This window comes from Nematostella vectensis, chromosome 7 (genome assembly GCF_932526225.1).
Source record: "Nematostella vectensis chromosome 7, jaNemVect1.1, whole genome shotgun sequence".
Classification (NCBI taxonomy): domain Eukaryota; kingdom Metazoa; phylum Cnidaria; class Anthozoa; order Actiniaria; family Edwardsiidae; genus Nematostella; species Nematostella vectensis.
This window is the reverse complement of record NC_064040.1, coordinates 8,072,491-8,092,405: the sequence shown is the minus strand read 5'-3', so window position 1 is coordinate 8,092,405 and position 19,915 is coordinate 8,072,491. Positions and strand designations below refer to the sequence as shown.

At 41.8% G+C, this 19,915-nt stretch overlaps 1 protein-coding gene across 1 annotated transcript in view; it reads right to left on the bottom strand.

Moving 5' to 3' along the window:
- The window catches only part of LOC5504450 (ral GTPase-activating protein subunit alpha-2), a 35,204-nt gene that overhangs the window by 8,189 nt on the left and 7,100 nt on the right, over positions 1-19,915 (bottom strand). Inside the window, exons 13-31 of the mRNA XM_048730111.1 lie at positions 19,515-19,637; positions 18,711-19,158; positions 18,135-18,454; positions 13,668-13,892; positions 11,298-11,439; positions 10,368-10,642; positions 9,549-9,647; positions 9,251-9,412; positions 8,730-8,855; positions 7,928-8,062; positions 7,179-7,237; positions 6,880-6,988; positions 5,881-5,991; positions 5,309-5,377; positions 4,525-4,638; positions 3,784-3,997; positions 2,456-2,529; positions 2,235-2,384; positions 1,917-1,970 (exon numbers count right to left, since the gene is read on the bottom strand). Coding sequence (XP_048586068.1) covers positions 1,917-1,970; positions 2,235-2,384; positions 2,456-2,529; positions 3,784-3,997; positions 4,525-4,638; positions 5,309-5,377; positions 5,881-5,991; positions 6,880-6,988; positions 7,179-7,237; positions 7,928-8,062; positions 8,730-8,855; positions 9,251-9,412; positions 9,549-9,647; positions 10,368-10,642; positions 11,298-11,439; positions 13,668-13,892; positions 18,135-18,454; positions 18,711-19,158; positions 19,515-19,637 — 3,009 coding nt within the window. The remainder of the gene's footprint in view (positions 1-1,916; positions 1,971-2,234; positions 2,385-2,455; positions 2,530-3,783; positions 3,998-4,524; positions 4,639-5,308; positions 5,378-5,880; positions 5,992-6,879; positions 6,989-7,178; positions 7,238-7,927; positions 8,063-8,729; positions 8,856-9,250; positions 9,413-9,548; positions 9,648-10,367; positions 10,643-11,297; positions 11,440-13,667; positions 13,893-18,134; positions 18,455-18,710; positions 19,159-19,514; positions 19,638-19,915) is intronic.

Genomic DNA, 19,915 nt, shown 5'->3' with positions numbered 1-19,915 from the left:
CTTTGGGTTTTCCTCAATTGCATCTCCAAGAAAATCGGAAATGTAAGTTTCTCTGGCAGATTTCAAGTTCTTTTGCAGACGTTTTCTGGCAATACGAAATTCATTCCAGTGAGTAGGATTTCCTGACTTTTTAGCCTTGTTATACAGCCGTTGTTTAGCTCTCACCTGCCTTCTAAGAGCACGGTTAAACCAGGGGAGGTTGTATCTCGAACTAGTCGTTTTATGAGGTATGCAAGTGTCCATTATGCGGTGGATATTTCTTTCGAATTCATCCCACATCTTGTCAACAGAATTAGTGTTTGAATTCAATTCTAGGATCGTAGGCAGCAAATTATGAAGTTCTTGTTTAATACGATCGGAATCAGCCTTTTTCTTAATATAGACCTTACGCTTCACATTTCGTTTTCGCTGGCAAGCTAACTTTACTGCAAACAGCACAATATCATGGTCGCTTATACCATCGATGACTTTGACACCTCTAATAATATCCTTATTATTTGATAACACTAGATCCAAGATGTTTTGTATGTTTCCATTCCTTCTAGTTGGTTCTTTGACAAACTGGTTAAGATCGTGGTCATCAGTAATGTCTAGGAGCCTCTTGGATGCTGAGGTTAATTTATCTGGATTTTCTGGGTTCACCCAGTCAATATCTGGGGCATTGAAATCTCCGGCCAGAATCACATTGTTCTTATGCAAAGTAGTTCCCATTTTCAACAGTGATGAATTTAGCTCGTCGAGACTTTCAATGTCAGATTTATTTGGTCGATAGTAGGACCCAAAATAAATGGATTTCGCACTTCTTGTTCCGGCTAATTGACATTGAGACCAAATAATCTCGCAATCAGAATCCCAATCAGGGCGATGAGTAATTATTAAGTCATTCTTTACTGCCTGGAAAACTCCACCGCCGCGATTGTTGTCTCTGTCTTTCCTCAGGATCTTATAATTCTCGGGAAAAACTTCTGCACTACTGATATCCGGTTTTAGCCAGGATTCGTTTCCAAACACGATATCAGGTTGGTGTTCATTGATTACTACAGCGATGTCTGCAATCTTGTTCTTTACACTTCGACAGTTTACAACCAAACATGTTAAATTCCTCCGCAAATACCATCAGACACGCTATTGTAACGCAATGCAAATACCATCAGACACGCACTTGTAACGCAATGCAAATACCATCAGGTACGCTATTGTAACGCAATACAAATACCATCAGACACGCTCTTGTAACGCAATGCAAACACCATCAGACACGCTCTTGTAACGCAATGCAAATACCATCAGGTACGCTATTGTAACGCAATACAAACACCATCAGACACGCTCTTGTAACGCAATACAAATACCATCAGGCACGCTATTGTAACGCAATACAAACACCATCAGACACGCTCTTGTAACGCAATACAAACACCATCAGACACGCTATTGTAACGCAATGCAAATACCATCAGGCACGCTATTGTAACGCAATACAAACACCATCAGACACGCTATTGTAACGCAATACAAACACCATCAGACACGCTCTTGTAACGCAATGCAAACACCATCAAACACGCTCTTGTAACGCAATACAAATACCATAAGACACGATATGACAATAGGAGGCTATGAATGGTACAGAACCGACATAAAGCAATGTGAGATGGTTGTTACTAGAGGTGTCCGAGAAACAACATTCGTAATTGTTTTCCCGTCATTAATCATAGAAGAAACAAATTACTATAAAAGTACCATAAATAAAAGAATAAAAGACGCTTTTAGAATTCAAAGACACGAACGAGGCGAGAGATACTAACACCCGAACCGGATGAAATGAGAAGGGCGTTCTCATCAAACGTTGTTATAAAGTGTTGAAAGATACGCAGAAAGCGTTCAAAGATACGAAAAAAGTCTCAAAAACGTACCTCCTTGGGCAACTCCACGGCGGAGACGAGTACACTGTCGTTTAGTACGAAAAACTGTTGACATAGAAGTCACATGTACTTATTAAGGACATCGTAACATCAAGAGCAGGCAATGTTTCATTCCAAAAAAAAAACAGTGATCCCTACCCAAAAAGGAGGAGGGAAATTCCAGGGTTTGTGGCGTTGGTCATACTGTGGCAATTTTTTCTACAAAACTGCATTATGGCCACTTCCATTGCGGTGAAAACCGGGGGAGGGGGCTTGCTTGAAGTAAATCGCTTTTCTGCAGTCGAACAATATAAAGGTTACGAGGCGCACCTGTATGTTAGGCGAGTTGAATATGGTGGGCTGCATCTCGTCACAATCGGTGCTGAGGTGATCTTCATGCTCGCTGATGAGACTATCCAGCCGAGAGGGGCCTGCGCCGAGTGGGAAGTGCCCAAGATGATTCACAATATGCATCAGAGCCTAAACACAGGTATACCATCAGTAACATGACATTGCCCGTTTTCCTGCTTCTATGGCACATGTGTACTCACCGCTTTAGCAGTAAGTTTGATTGGTTCAGGCTTCGGAGGAAATATAAAGGAGACTGGAGCTTTGGGGCCAGCATCTATAATAAATTATTAAGGACTTTTAATGGATAAACATAGCACAATCCTGTCATCGATTCCAATACGCCAACACTTTGAAAACTCGCAATACAAAACGAAACATTCCAACATCTTCCTGAAGTTGCTAATATCCAGACCAATATTCTTAGTCCATCTTTTAAAATCTGCCAATGGCAAAATGCATTCTTTTTCTGGTTATTGGGGAATATTTGCATAAGTTGATCGTCAGCGTTCCTTGACTTTTGACGTTCGAAGCAAACTGGAACAGCAGGATTTTTATCAAGCTGGAACAGCAGGATTTCTATCAAGCTGGAACAGCAGGATTTCTATCAAGCTGGAACAACAGGATTTCTATCAAGCTGGAACAGCAGGATTTCTATCAAGCTGGAACAGCAGGATTTCTATCAAACTGGAACAACAGGATTTCTATCAAACTGGAACAGCAGGATTTCTATCAAGCTGGAACAGCAGGATTTCTATCAAGCTGGAACAGCAGGATTTCTATCAAGCTGGAACAGCAGGATTTCTATCAAGCTGGAACAGCAGGATTTCTATCAAACTGGAACAACAGGATTTCTATCAAACTGGAACAGCAGGATTTCTATCAAGCTGGAACAGCAGGATTTCTATCAAGCTGGAACAGCAGGATTTCTATCAAGCTGGAACAGCAGGATTTCTATCAAGCTGGAACAGCAGGATTTCTATCAAGCTGGAACAGCAGGATTTCTATCAAGCTGGAACAACAGGATTTCTATCAAGCTGGAACAGCAGGATTTCTATCAAACTGGAACAGCAGGATTTCTATCAAACTGGAACAGCAGGATTTCTATCAAGCTGGTACAGCAGGATTTCTATCAAGCTGGAACAGCAGGATTTCTATCAAACTGGAACAGCAGTTGGGGATGTCATGACCTCCAAATGAATGGGAGTGGCCAATCAGAGATTATTACGGTAATATTTTCTTGAAAAACCCTTGACGCCAGGGAACACGGTTATCGCCGGCATTGCGTAGACACTGAGATTTGTTCCGCGATTTGTTAAACGGCTACACGTGCCCTTTACGTCATTACACTTATCTAGCTGGTGAGCCAAACGAAAAACTGAAGAGGCTTTTTCTAGCAAAAACCAACAAGCCTTCAATGCCTTTGACTCGACCACGTTGTTTATTGTTAGGGTAGCCCAATCTGCCTTCACCATCTCGTTTCACAAAAGTAACCATTTTGTTCATAAACTCCACAAGAGGGTAAACCTACCTTGTTGATCATCATTATCGCTATCATTTTCGTTATTCTTTTCTTCTATTGTCTCTGTTGGCTCGGCGGGACTTGGCACGTGGTTAGGCGTCTTGCTTGTTTCCTGCACTCGCGCAAGCCTGACCGGCCGGCCGTCACCGCTGATAATAGTAGAGATGTTGAGAGATTTGCGGCGTTTGGGGACAGTTCGGTTATGTGCTGCCATCTGAAGAACCTGTTAAGAAGTTCAAGAATTCAGTCGAACTATTAACGGACAAACTACATTAATGGTATACAGCATAAAAAAAAAAACGCGTATAAGAACCTAAGCTGTACGAGCCTAGGCTAAAATTCCCCATTCAAGTACCGTCCAAACAACAACCACTCTATGTAAAAATTTAATAGTGGTTCTTATTAAAAAGAAATAATGCGAGCAGATTTATAACCTCGTAAATAAATTTTAGTGCCTCGATACAAAGAATAAAGTCAACCAAATGACTAGCAACTGTATGCAAGTCTAATGCAAGACTTATGCATCATCTAATGCATCATTAGATCATTAGTGGAACCATGATAGCTCGAACTCAGATAACTCGAATAGTACGCTAACTCGAACCAACTGAGTTCCCTAAGTTCCCCACTAGAATTGCTTTTCGTCCCGCTCGAGGTTTGGGGTCAAACGGGCTACACTGTATATGCGTGTGTGTGTGTGTGTTTTTTTTTCAACATAGTGCATTATTTAAATAAGTGAGTCTAAGTTACCTGGAAAACTCTTGAAAGAGTTGAGCGATTCTCCTCCCCTTTCCTGGCCATTAGTTTCGCACTTGGTATAACCATCACCCAATCCAGTAAGCAGAGAATCACAGACACCAAAATCTGCGGAATATAAACGACATACTAGCATATACAGGTAAAAGGAACGTCAACATATCCTCCTGTACCCATGTGCCAGATCCAATGCCGCACGCTATCCCAATCTGGGATGTTTTCCTTTGACACAAATTCCTGAACCTTCATAGTATTTTTAATACAGGATAAAAGTTATTAAAAACGCTATGCCCAACCTATCAAGACAAGTTGACAAAAGAGAATGGAAACAGTTCAAATTAAACGGCTCTATTCAGACGCATGCTATAACTAAGAAGACTTAAGTCAAGCTGTAGAAAAAAACTCTGCAAGGGGCAATGTGAGATATAAATCTATGAGTAGGCGAGGGCATTAGTCACACTTTTGTTATTGTTTTTATTTAATATTTGAAGAGAAATTATGTAAAGCTATATCTAAAAAAAGCTTTATATTCAGTTTAACAAATACAAACTTGAAATCTCGCAGTAGCTTGCCCAAATTAGCTGAGGAAAATCGATACTCAATCGAAATAGCGGCTGACAGAATTTTTTTTACACCAGCAGATACGCTTGAGCATGGAAAGGGCAAACCCTTACAGAGTTCTCTTCCTAAGCACAATATCACTCAATAAAGATTACATTCAGCACAGCTAGTTTAGCGCTTCAGCATAGTAAATACGCGTTGACCTTTAAGCACTCACAGAGTTCTCCTCCTGAACGCTAGCAAATTCTCCTCCTGGAAGTAGACTTGTCACAGTGTGGCACATCACCTAACAACAACAGACAAAGTTAAACAGGCAGCAACAGCAGTTGTGTATCCAGTCAATCTCCTGATAGTGAGACAACAAACTAAGTTATAGGAAACACATCAGATGTGTATCTAGTTTGTACGTGCTTAATTTAGCGTGGGCCTCGATTCTCTTATTATATCGAGAGCATAACAAAGAAAATGTGGACTAGCTTTAACCTTTCTCTTAATGCCGTATAGCTGTGTAAACCATGGCCCACGGAAAACAAGTGGCATAGCCCCTTTACAGCCAAATTCGTTGTTGCGCGACCTCAGCGAATCCAAAATCTGTCTCGTTTGGGAATAGCGCGTAGTCAGACACAAGCTTTGGGGGCGGTTTGTCTGGTTTTGATTGTTTGGTTTGATTGACTACGCGCTATTCCCAAACGAAGAAAGGAGATTTGGATTCTGTGAGGTCGGGCAACACCGAATTTGGCTATAATACGAAGCAATTTTATAGACATCGCGCATGGTTGTGAATGGTACCTCTACAACTTTGATTGGCAATTCACTGTCAAATGCGCACAACTCCTGGGTATACTGGGAAAGCATGTGAAGAAGGTCAATAGCCAAGGTGGACACGGTCTTGTGGTGGAACTGGGATAAAAGAGAAAAAACAATAACACTCATACAAAGTTCGAGTTCGATTTTGTTACTGTCCTACTTACCAAGCTATCCCCGGAAGCTTAGATTACAAGGGAAAAAAACTACCTTCAACGGTCACTGTCCTCAAGAACCATTTGTCAAATGGCAATAAGTAGGTGGGAAAGACAAGGGTTTGGCAAAATCAGGGGTATTGAGACATGAAATGGTATCCTCATGAATCTTTGAAGGCTATTGAGACATGAAATGGTATCCTCATGAATCTTTGAAGGCTATTGAGACATGAAATGGTATCCTCATGAGTCTTTGAAGGCTATTGAGACATGAAATGGTATCTTAATAATGAGTCTTTGAAGGCTATTGAGAAATGAAATGGTATCCTCATGAGTCTTTGAAGGCTATTGAGACATGAAATGGTATCCTCATGAGTCTTTGAAGGCAATTGAGACATGAAATTGAGACATGAAATGGTATCCTCATGAATCTTTGAAGCCTATTGAGACATGAAATGGTATCCTCATGAGTCTTTGAAGGCTATTGAGATTTGAAATGGTATCTTAATAATGAGTCTTTGAAGGCTATTGAGAAATGAAATGGTATCCTCATGAGTCTTTGAAGGCTATTGAGACACGAAAAGGTATCCTCATGAGTCTTTGAAGGCAATTGAGACATGAAATTGAGACATGAAATGGTATCCTTAATTCTTTAATAATGAGTCTGTGAAGCTTTTTAAGATCTCAGTAACTAAAATTTAGACTGAACTGCGAACAGTATAATTTAGACGAGTAAGAATTGCTTATGATATGGTATAGGTCGTTCTATGTTTTCTCTATTGTTCGTTTTGATATTCTAGCAGAATTTTAGCAAAAGTAATGTGCTTACCGTGGTTGATTGGAGCAAGACGCAGATGCAGTCATGCACTCGAGGATGTCCCTTGCAGTGAACCAGCTCCTCAACCAAAAACACGCCCAAAGAGTTCAACGCTATACACCTGAAATGACACAAACAGCAGATGTTAGGTGCACTAGTATTGCGGCTTACACCAACCACGTTCTAGGCGCTTAACAACAGGGACTTGATTACGGAATTGATAAGAGATTTCAGAGAAGGTACACGCACACAGTTTATAGTATTGAATTAATATAATAGTAATAAAAGTGCATATTCTGTGGCAACAGTACCTTGCAGTGACTGAAGGGTCAAGTTTTGCAGCTCTCAGCAGCGCAACTATCAGCTTCTCCTGTGAAATGGTTGAAGTTCAGGTTAAACATGCGAAATCTTTACAGCATACATGGATACCAAAGATGCCTCTACCAGTACTGGTTGGCATGCATTCCAGGGATACTCGGATGGGGTGTATCTCCTGGTCTATTGCCTACCTTGATGCCTTTACCAGTACTGGTTGGCATGCATTCCAGGAATACTCGGATGGGGTGTGTCTCCTGGTCTATTGCATACCTTGATGCCTTTACCAGTACTGGTTGGCATGCATTCCAGGAATACTCGGATGGGGTGTGTCTCCTGGACTATTGCCTACCTTGATGCCTTTACCAGTACTGGTTGGCATGCATTCCAGGGATACTCGGATGGGGTGTGTTTCCTGGTCTATTGCTTACCTTGATGCCTTTACCAGTACTGGTTGGCATACATTCCAGGGATACTCGGATGGGGTGTGTTTCCTGGTCTATTGCCTACCTTGATGCCTTTACCAGTACTGGTTGGCATACATTCCAGGGATACTCGGATGGGGTGTGTTTCCTGGTCTATTGCCTACCTTGATGTCTTTACCAGTACTGGTTGGCATACATTCCAGGGATAATCGGATGGGGTGTGTTTCCTGGTCTATTGCCTACCTTGATGCCTTTACCAGTACTGGTTGGCATGCATTCCAGGGATACTTGGGTGGTGTTTATCCTGGTCTATTGCCTACCTTGATGTCTTTACCAGTACTGGTTGGTTGGTATTCGTTTGTCTGGTGCCCAGGCTGGTGCAAAGGCATGTTTGGAAATGCATTGGGGTAACACAGTAAAGATCCCATCAGAGTCACTGCCTCTGCACGCGGAAGCTGTTACAAGACATAATATTACTTATTTATCACGACTACTTCGATAAAACAGATGAGGCTGAGTAACAGCAAATGAAAATGGAAGGGGAGGTATCACTTTATCTCTGATGAATTGCCAGATTTAGAACTATTTGAAGTCACTGCTGATATTTCGGCAATGCTGCCTTTTTAGGAAAAGGTACTCAGTTATTTCAAACTGATGAAGGCGGCATAGTGATAACGTTGATGTATCAGCACCTGATGCGGGGCCATAAACACTCCTGAAGCGTTTGATAAAGCTGAGGTGAAAGGGTGGCTACTTATGGGGGGGTAGTGGGTATGGCAGTAGATAGAATGCTGGGGTGAAAAGGAAAGTTAATATTGTATAACCTACAGGCCAATAAGAAGATACTCAAACGATGGCAAAGGTAGAAAAATAGGAGCAAAGAAAATAAATGTTAACAAAATATTAGCTGTAAAACGTAACAATAGGATATCTTATAGAGCTATTTAATGTGTTAAACAGACTGACGTGTGTTCTACTAGTACGTTTATCATCAGGAGGTTAGAGCAATCACCTAATACTGGTCAAATGCGAAGAGAATAAGTCAACCTAGGAGCTGAGGGCTGCTATATGGGTAACAAGGGGGGCGTGTACAAAGGAACTGAATCAAGCTAAGACTTTTACCTCCAGGTTTTGGTTGATGAAGATAGTGTTTGCGGCCTGAATAAAGTCTAGAATGAGAAGAGTGGAGCAGGGCAGCATCATCGAGAAGAACTTGCTGCAGTTCCTTATAATGACACTTATGACGTCCTAAAGAAACAAAGGCTTTCATGAGAACTTGGAGTGTGGATCGATAAGCATGAAGTGTTATAAGTGTGTGAGATAATCCAACCTGGTCCGTGAAGTCGATTCGAATGAAATAGTATGTGTATGAGGTTTTATTAACTGGTCAGTGAGGTTGATTTGTAATCTGGTGGTATAAGTACGAATGAGGCCGGTGTGTGAATGAGCTGGTATAAATGTGTGTGAGATACTCTTCCTGGTCAGTGAGGTCGATATGTATGAGAAGGTAAAAGCGTGTGAGGTTCTTCTACCTGGTCACTGATACGGAAGTGCACAGGGTGGTATAAGCGTACGAGATACCCCACCTAGTCAGTGATGTCGATGTGCATGAGATGGTATTAGAGTGTGTGAGGTTCTTCTACCTGGTCAGTGCCTGTAAGACCAATGTGCATGAGCCGATAGAAGTGTGTGAGGTACTCCTGAGATAGGGCGGTATCATGCTGCCGGACAGTCATTGTGCAGATAAGCTGGTATGCTAGTAGGCGACCACTCTTAAACTTGTGTGGCATCAACAATGATGCTGCCTGGAAATTGAGTTGAACACAAATCAAAGAGCACATAGGAACTATGGTCATGTAAAGTGGATCAAGTATTTTGCACGCAATCATTGACAGACAAAATTAGGTGGTATGAGACATGCAACAATGAATTTGTGTGTACCTCAAACACCCATGTGGCATAGTACTGAAGAGGAGGTAATAGATCTGGTACAGCGGGAGTAAACTTGTTATCCAATGAAATACCTTGGTTCATTCGTACCTATCACGAAATAAAAATGCCACTTTTCGAAAATATATGGAAAGAATGATATATGGCTAACACAATATAACTGTTTTAGCTTGGTTCTAGTCCTGTTTTTCTTATGTGCTGTATATTCTCAGGTTTGGATGGTATAGGCAAAGTAGAAAAAATTCTACATTCATTACTAACAGGTAGAACAAAGGAATTAAAATTTTAATCTCTTTAACAATACCAAGCTCCTGTAAGTGAGTATCTTTGATATTTTAAGAGTATGGCAGAACCTTTTTGTAACAGAAACACACTGGACGGGAAAATGGACCATTGGAGAAGGCCGGTAAATTGTGGTTTTATCAATAGAGATTTACTAAAGAATTGGGGATCACGTCTTTGTAAAGTGTCCGAGGTGTGCTACTGAACGGAACTCCTTTTGTGGGAGGTCTAAACAACAGTGAATGGAGAACAAATTGGTCACATTTTTTGTGAGTTTCATCTTATAATCCAAGGATGACTAACAGAGTGTTTGACCGTTGTTGATGGCACACGCCATGAACAACAGTCATGGATTATTAGAGGACAGACAAATAAGGAACTAGATCTATTTGCTTTATACAACAACTAAATTAATTTTAGTAAACCGCGCACACACAAACAACAAACATGTGTGTGTACTATAATCACCAGCTGTTTTTACCAATCAGAGCTCCCGTTTTATTGCCGTTGTTATGTAACAGGTCATACCTTGGCGAGCATATTCCAGGTGGAAATAAGGCACTCTATAACCTTGGCATGTATCGATGGACTCTTGATTTGATTGACATTCCCGAGGATTCCCAGCATCCTTCTCCATAATGCCACAGCAGCCACAGGTCCCCAGCCCTCACGAATGCCGCCTGCCAAAACACTGATCTCCTCTCCCACGGCGTGATCCCCGTCCAAGTCTAACATTTCTTCTCGTGTCTCAGCTAGTGAGGGTGATGGGCTCCGGTAAGAAGGGGGGAGATCTTCGGAGAATTCTAGCCAGACAATGAAATACTGCTATGAGAATCATGTTTTATAACTAGTTAAACCAGCACATTATGGGCGTACAAGACGTTTGCAACTTGGGTGTTACTGGTTCATTATCTCAAGGTATTTTGTATAAAGGAGGCACTAAATTTTACGTTTTGTCAGATCCATGGCACGTCTTTGCTTTTCCTGGCTCTTTGCATTAGGGACTATGAATCTCTTATATGCTGGACATCCTATCTCTCACTACACTCCACTAGCCTGTGTTGTGGGATGTAAAAGACTACTTGGGATTCTGACCCTTGGTACCCATCTTCAGTGACAGTGCTTACACCCTAACCCACACTCAAAATTGTTAACTGTGTGAAGCAGTCCATATCTACATTCTGAGTAAAAGCGCATAAGTGAAGCACATTTTTATCATGTCTCGTGAGGTTTATCTGCGTTATACAAATACAATAAAACCCTGCTAACTCGAACTCTGAAGGGAAGCAAAAATCAGTTCGAGTTAGCGGGGAATTCAAGTTAGCAGAGTAAAAATGACTCAAACTTTGGTTCAAGGGGAATCGAACTTAGTTCGAGTTAGCGGGGAATTCAAGTTTGCCGACTTCTAGTTAGCAGGGTTGACTAAAACATTAAAATTTTTCTGGGACTATACTGTACCTTGGTTGCCAATTGCTGGAGAGAACCTGCTCTCCGGGTTTAGGGCTGAGTATTCTTCTGCCTCCTCACCACCTTCACCAAGCACCTCATCATATGTTGGAGTGGACATGCACTCAGCTGCTGAGGTCGAACCCTTACTGGCCTGTATAACAAGAAAAAAGAAGGTCGAACAGTAACTGGCCTGTACAACAAGGAAAAGGACATGCTCGAGGATCCAGCGTACTTGGGCGCGCCCGCAAATTACACTGGATCCTCGAGCATGAGAAAAGGAAGGTCAAACCCTTACTGGCCTGTACAACAAGAAAAAAGAAGGTCGAACCCTTACTGGCGTGCACAACAAGGAAAAGGAAGGTCGAACCCTTACTGGCGTGTACAACAAGGAAAAGGAAGGTCAAACCCTTACTGGCCTGTACAACAAGGAAAAGGAAGGTCAAACCCTTACTGGCGTGTACAACAAGGGAAAGGAAGGTCAAACCCTTACTGGCCTGTACAACAAGGAAAAGGAAGGTCGAACCCTTACTGGCGTGTACAACAAGGAAAAGGAAGGTCGAGCCCTTACTGGCGTGTACAACAAGGAAAAGGAAGGTCGAACCCTTACTGGCCTGTACAACAAGGAAAAGGAAGGTCGAACCCTTACTGGCGTGTACAACAAGGAAAAGGAAGGTCGAACCCTTACTGGCGTGTACAACAAGGAAAAGGAAGGTCAAACCCTTACTGGCCTGTACAACAAGGAAAAAGAAGGTCGAACCCTTACTGGCGTGTACAACAAGGAAAAGGAAGGTCGAACCCTTACTGGCGTGTACAACAAGGAAAAGGAAGGTCGAACCCTTACTGGCCTGTACAACAAGGAAAAGGAAGGCTGAACCCTTACTGGTGTGTACAACAAGGAAAAGGAAGGTCGAACCCTTACTGGCGTGTACAACAAGGAAAAAGAAGGTCGAACCCTTACTGGCCTGTACAACAAGGAAAAGGAAGGCTGAACCCTTACTGGCGTGTACAACAAGGAAAAGGAAGGTCGAACCCTTACCGGTGTGTACAACAAGGAAAAAGAAGGTCGAACCCTTACTGGCCTGTACAACAAGGAAAAGGAAGGCTGAACCCTTACTGGCGTGTACAACAAGGAAAAGGAAGGTCGAACCCTTACTGACGTGTACAACAAGGAAAAGGAAGGTCAAACCCTTACTGGCGTGTACAACAAGGAAAAGGAAGGTCAAACCCTTACTGGCGTGTACAACAAAGAAAAGGAAGGTCGAACCCTTACTGGCGTGCACAACAAGGGAAAGGAAGGCCGAACCCTTACTGGCGTGTACCACAAGGAAAAGGAAGGTCAAACCCTTACTGGCGTGTACCACAAGGAAAAGGAAGGTCGAACCCTTACTGGCGTGCACAACAAGGGAAAGGAAGGCCGAACCCTTACTGGCGTGTACAACAAGGAAAAGGAAGGTCGAACCCTTACTGGCCTGTACAACAAGGAAAAAGAAGGTCAAACCCTTACTGGCGTGCACAACAAGGAAAAGGAAGGTCGAACCCTTACTGGCGTGTACAACAAGGGAAAGGAAGGCCGAACCCTTACTGGCGTGTACCACAAGGAAAAGAAAGGTCGAACCCTTACTGGCCTGTACAACAAGGGAAAGGAATTGCATCTTGAGCAAAGCATCACATCACCTTCTTGTCATCTTCTTATGTTCTTATTCAGGGCTCAAAGATCTTGATATTGCTAGACGTGTGACCATTTTTGGAATTTAAGATCCACAGCTGAATTTTAGTGGGATGGGATTTTAGTTAATTCAATAGTAGATCCTCAGATTAGTAACAGACTTGGCATATGTATACACATTTTGAAGCTCATTTTATAAGAAAAAAATTAATTTTCTCCAATATGTGTTAAAATATGATGTACAGTATCATAGAGCATTTAAAAGCACATATTCTGATCTGGCCCTTTTTGTCGCTAACTTTGAGCCCTGTTATTGTTGCTAACCACAATTGCAGCCTATGCTGACAGCAGCCACGAGACCGACCGATGCTCATAGGAAGACTTGATTCCCATGTCAGAAAGATTACAGGTAAAACACCTAGTGTCCTTGGTAGACCATAAAAGTTGGAGTTTTCACGTCAGGGCTGGGTTCCTAAAAAGTAGGTTAACGCTAACCCAGGGATAAATGCCTTTTTTATCCAATCAAGTGTCAAGCTGCATTTATTCCTGGGTTGGCGCTAATCCGCTTTCTATGATCTGGCCCTAGGACTTTGTAAAGCAGATGAAATGTTTCAGTCATAGAACATTTCCACATGAGGTCAATTAATTCTCTATGTAACTCAATTGATTTCTGTCATCATTGTCTATCGTTGATTTCGGTCCCTATTTCCTACCTCATCAAACTTGGTTTCCAGGCTTGACTCACTGATTCTTGACAATCCCTGGTACAAATCACTGGCAGTATAATTACTGCCAGTCTCGGGCTCAAAGCTCATGTTAAACCATTCTGCAGACTTAGATGTGTCTTCCCTCCTTAGATGTGCTGAATCCGGGGATGGATGGAAATGGGGAGGGGAGGAGTCAAACTCTGGCTTAGAGTAAGTGCTGACGTCCTCTGACTGGTTGCAAAGTGTAAGAGAAAAGCAGTAAATGAGTTAAATCCAACCCGGCCAACATGAAAGAGTTAACTAAATGGCCCTTATAGACCAAGTGCACAGGCCTTACGGGAGCTAATTTTACCATCCAATATGTCAAGGTGCTGCTTTGTTTCAGAGCGGGCTGTACCAGGATGTATGGCCACTTATCAACTAATGAGAGCATGCATAGTACCATAACAGCATAATTAAGACCAGCGGTCTGAGTTCGTCGACATTTCTCGGAAAAATGAAGTTTGGGTACCCTAGCTCAAAATTAAAATGGTAATAGGTATGGGTGACCATGATTATCCTGTGAAAGTTTGAAGCAATTTGGATAAATATTTTTGGCGATAGAAGCCGAAAAGTAATTTTTCGTCTCCCGCACCCGGATTTGAGACAATTTCGTGGTTGTTAGAAAAAGACTAAAAACCGGTTCGCAACGCGTGATAAAACATTTGAAGCTTATATAAACCTAAAGAATGGATAATAAGGATTTCCCAGGCTGAAAGATAAGCTGTTCTGTCAGCACCTTATTATTTTACGCGATTTTATTTTATTTTATGTTTTTAGATGACTTTGAAAAGCCTTGAAATGATCGTGTAATATCGCTGATGAGATGTGGATTTGGCAAAAATGATTGCATTTATCGAAAAGAACATCATTTCTACTTTTGATTTGTGAAATAAAATTTAGGGGCAAATAAAATCCGACTTTTTTACAAGCCGAAATATGACCCCCACTTGACCCTAATTATAAACAAATGCCGACACTCACTTTTTAATGCCTCGCTTCCAAAAACTTATAAATAACAATTAAAACTCCCCCAAAAAAGGATGCAATATAATTCTTGAAAATACTGGTATTTGATCAAATATTCTTGTCTCTCTGATGTTTATATGCTTTTCAAGATAATATTTTCATAACATTTTAAAGTACAATCCCCATGCATGATAATTATTATCGGCACTAAAAACTTCCGGTTCTTTATTCTTCCGCTTCATGAGCATCACAAAACTTTTTCCCACGAAAGTTATTCTTAAATCGTCCTATATTTATTTCTATCCATCCCTCGTTCTATAAGCATTATAATATTTTCTTTCGTTCCCTACTTTCGTGGACTAGAAACGCGTACCATCTTCTGCTGTCGTGTTGTTATGCAAATTCGAGGAGTAAATCTATTCAACAAGCGTTCATACAAAGAAATAAAAAAAAAATAACAGTTGAAGCTTTTCTACTATTGTTTATGATATAACCAACCAATTTCCATTCCCCAGGTAAATTGAGTTATAAAAAGAAAGTAAGAAAAAATAACAGTTGATGCTTTTACTATTGTTTTCAATACTACCAAAAAAATTCCATTCTTGTCACGGAGCATATGTCCAAAAAACCTCCCTAGGTAAATTTTGAGGTGACTTTTCTGTTTTCATTTTTTCGCGCGTTAACTTAGGGCCTAATCGCACTAGGAGGACAAAATTTGTCTGGCCGGGATAAACAGCCGTCCAAATTTTGTCCTAGCCAATCGATTGGCTTGTTAACCAGTGAAAAATCGCTTTCATTATTCACTTTACCGGCATACTACAAGCAAGACAACGCAGGATTCTATCATTGCGCGTAAGGTGCAGTAAACGCTTATTGCAAGCAGGTAATTACTCTCTATAAGCGCTTCTTTACTTTGACAAAGTCTCAGGCAGGAGATCATAGGAACAGAGGACTGAGGAGGTGTGGCTTGCTCAACCATAGGTACCATTTGGAAAAATAATTATATTTGAAAAGCCTTCAATAAGGGGGGGGGGGGGCGTTTACCCGGTGTATTATAGCCACGAGGGGAGTGGGAGGGGAAGAGGAGAGGAGTGGGAGGGGAAGAGGAGAGAGAGCCTTCAAGCCGCATCCTGACCAATCGATTTCAACGTTTCCGGGGTCGTTCAGTGACGGTGAATTCGATGACATCAAGCGTGCTGTCGAGCGCAGGGCGAACGCTGCTGAGCCAGAACCCGCAGTCAGCAACGAGGAAGAGCCTACCACAAAGCTATTCAGCTGTCCAGTGCGTGAAAGGCTATACACGCTTGGCTTGGTTAGACCGGCACACACTATACGGCAAATGCGAGTTTGACAAAGAAGGGGAATGCATATCTTTGCCCGGAGGGGGGGGGGGGGGGGGGACTCTCTAAAAATGTAGACGGTGGTAATCGTCATATCTTTTAGGGTATAAAATGTCTACCAACTGCCATCTCTTAGGGGGTGTTGGAGGATTTTTCAGATTTTGCTATCTTTTAGGGTGTAAAATTCGACCAACTGCTATTCTTAAGTTGGTGTTAAACGTTTTTTTTTTTTCATTCTGTTATCTCTTAGGGTATAAACTTCGATTAATTGCTATTCCTAAGGTGGTGTTAAACGGTTTTTTTCGATTCTGCTATCCCTTAGGGGCAAAAATTCCTTCGACCTCACCCAATTTTCCATCTCTTAGAGGAAATAATTTCTGTTGACCACGCCTAAAGTACCATCCCTAACGGGTTACAATCAATTTTGCCGACGATCACCCCCGTCTGTTTTTATCGGGGTCCCCCTTCCCGGCAAGCTTGGCCACCACCAAAAAGTAGTCGGGGGGAGGAGGGGAGCGTACCATTAATTGGGAATGAAGTGATAGAATCAACAAGCTGCATCTCTATACAGGGGAACGCCGATTAAATCAACGAGTTCCTATAACCGGGCCATGTATAGGTGTATTATTTCCGAAAAAGACACAGGGTGCGGAGGCAGTAGAGGCTGCGGAGGAGGCAGCCGCCTACTTCCGTACGAGAGCTGCCATCCTAGATGAATGCCAACTAAATCACCCAATAGAAGCGAACGGCATCGACTTGTGCCACTTGTACTCCAGGTCCAGGCTCACCTTTCTTTCAGTGGCCACCCTTCCCACTATCTGCAAAGAGCTGGAGCTTCAAGTGCCCGGAGCAACCCGACGCAAACTTCTTTTGTAGCCACGCTCGTGGATGTTATTCGAAGATGTAGTTGCGCAAAATAAATCCACGATTTCTTGGGTCCCGATTATATTTTTTTCATGGTTACATGAAATAGATTTCTGAGTCGGTAATCCTGTGTTCTGTTGTGAAGACCAGAGTAAGTTTTTACACTTCAATACTCTCTTTTACTAAAAAGGAAAACAGCTTACGTGAGAGGCCTCAATATCGCAAATGTCTCAGCGTTCTTGCATAATTTGTATTTTTATTTGATCAAATTTGTAGTTGAACAAAGGCTTTGGAAATAAGCAAATTTTGACAATTTGATCAAGCTTTTTGTTTAATTACAATTTAAAACTGTACAAAATTATGTCAGTATCGCTTGTTAATTAAATAAAAGCATGCAAAACTCTCATTTTCTTCTTTTGGACGTTTTTCTTTTTAATAAGTAATTATCTGAAAAGTCTTATTGCAGTCATGGTGAGGTATTTTATGCTTGTCGCTTTGTTTGTCACGCTTTAATTACGTAAACAAAATAGCAAACAAAATAGTATCAGGCGAGCCTAAAAATCGCAATTTAATGCAATAAATGCTATGAAATTATTACCATTAAATTTTAGTATTGCCGACAGTATATTTCTTTTGATTTGAACGCTCTTTCTTGTTTTTCTGGAGATTTGAAGGCGTTGTTTGAATGCGGAAAACCCGATACAGTAGTCGGCATTTGTTTATAATTAGGGTCAAGTGGGGGTCATATTTCGGCTTGTAAAAAAGTCGGATTTTATTTGCCCCTAAATTTTATTTCACATATCAAAAGTAGAAATGATGTTCTTTTCGATAAATGCAATCATTTTTGCCAAATCCACATCTCATCAGCGATATTACACGATCATTTCAAGGCTTTTCAAAGTCATCTAAAAACATAAAATAAAATAAAATCGCGTAAAATAATAAGGTGCTGACAGAACAGCTTATCTTTCAGCCTGGGAAATCCTTATTATCCATTCTTTAGGTTTATATAAGCTTCAAATGTTTTATCACGCGTTGCGAACCGGTTTTTAGTCTTTTTCTAACAACCACGAAATTGTCTCAAATCCGGGTGCGGGAGACGAAAAATTACTTTTCGGCTTCTATCGCCAAAAATATTTATCCAAATTGCTTCAAACTTTCACAGTATACTGAGTTTTGAGCTAGGGCGCCCAAACATCATTTTTCCGAGAAATCTTGACGAACTCAGACCGCTGGTCTTAAGCCACCTATTAGTTCTTACCTCGTTTTCTCCTCGTGACCTCCGATCTGCACTAGAGATACTCTCACTGTCATCCCTAGACCTGAGGTTTGTACTTGCCAGGCTCTCCAAATCCTCCTCAAAGTCAGTACTCGACAAGCTTTCAGAGATGCCTCGTGAGTACAGTTCTCTGGCAGACTGGCTCTTAGCTCCCGATGCAGAGGTTTCTAGACTGCTGTCACCTTGGGACAGGGTGTCGGCATCAGTATGGTCTCGGTTCAGCAGCTGTGAGTCTGACCGTGTTATGGTGCTATGTTCAGGAACCAATGACTGTCCAGCAGTCTCTTCAGTTGTCACTGTGCCTGATCAACATCATGTAAATACGATGTTAGAAGTCTTCATAATGGTTATAAAATTTGATATGATTATACGTTTTACAGTGACCATGTTCCCCTCTATATTAAGATTTCTAATGTTAAAACACCCACCCATTCAAATCGCAATCTTTTTGTTTTCAGACTCATATCTGTTTTACTTCATCATCCTGGTTAATCATATTTTTACAATATTAATAATTCTATCCTATCATTTAACCATTAGGTATAGTACACTTATTACCAGCAGTGGTAGAAGGTAGTTGGTTCCTGGTCTTTAAAGGCGTGTCTTGCAGCATCTGAGCTGCACCCGCCACCTGAAATGCACTCCTCTCTGTCTGGGCCACCACATGTAGATCCCCAGGAGGTCCAGTGATAACAGGTTGTTGTTGAGGAGCCCCTAAGGACATTCGCTGTGCAGACGGCCTTTTGATATTTGGTGTGACTGGTGCAGATGACATTCCCTCACTCTTAACCTCTAGAGAGGAGCGAATCATCTTAGGACTTCCCGTGCCCCGACTCTCCATTCGACTCCAACGGGAGAAGGCTAGTTTGTCAAAGTTGGGCTTGTCCTGGACTTGGTGCCGCCGCCGTTTACGCTTCTGTTCACTCAGCCTGTCCAACGGGAGGTCATCTAGGTCAAGGTTATAGACAGTTCTGGCCAGTACTCTGGTCAAGGTCTGCAGAGTAGTCTAAGAGATAAAGACAAAAGTCATCATTAAAACAAATATACAATCAAGAACCACTTGGGACAGTTGTTCGCTAGATTGGTTACAATTTCAGACATTCTAGACATTTTGAGCACATCAAGACATTTGAATCCACCTCTTAAAGTCCTGAGACACATTCCATCTCTAGCTTAAAATCCCCTGCGCTTAAGGTCAAACTGTCAAATTAAGGACCAAACTAACAATCCACTCTGTCATTACCTCCTCCTAATTTGTTATAGATGGGATTACATAAACACACACATTTCCTCTTCCCACCCCACAGAGAACACCCAACATCTAGATGAAGAGCCTTTGAGGTGCAGAACCGTCACACTTACGTTCCACTCTGCTATGACCTCCTCCCAGTGTGTGAGGGAAGAGAGCACATCCAGACACTTGTCCCACAGGCTGAGGGATATGGGCACCTTCAGGTTGGCACGGATCCATGTCACAAACAGCGTCTTAAAAAATACAGAATCTAGGATTTTTAAGAGGGTCACAATACAGGGGTGCAAAAAAAAAATACTTTTCTCTTTACATTTTACATTAACAGTTGAAGCTCTGGTAAGCGACCACCTTGGGAACTGAGAATTTTGGTCGTTAACGGAGCTGGTCTTTCACGAGAGCTTGCTCTCATAAGCGACCACTGGGCGCTAAAAATCTTGAAGAATAGGTGTTGGTCGCTTACGGGAGCTTAATTAAAATGGAATCTAAAAGTTACCGTGATAATAACGACGCT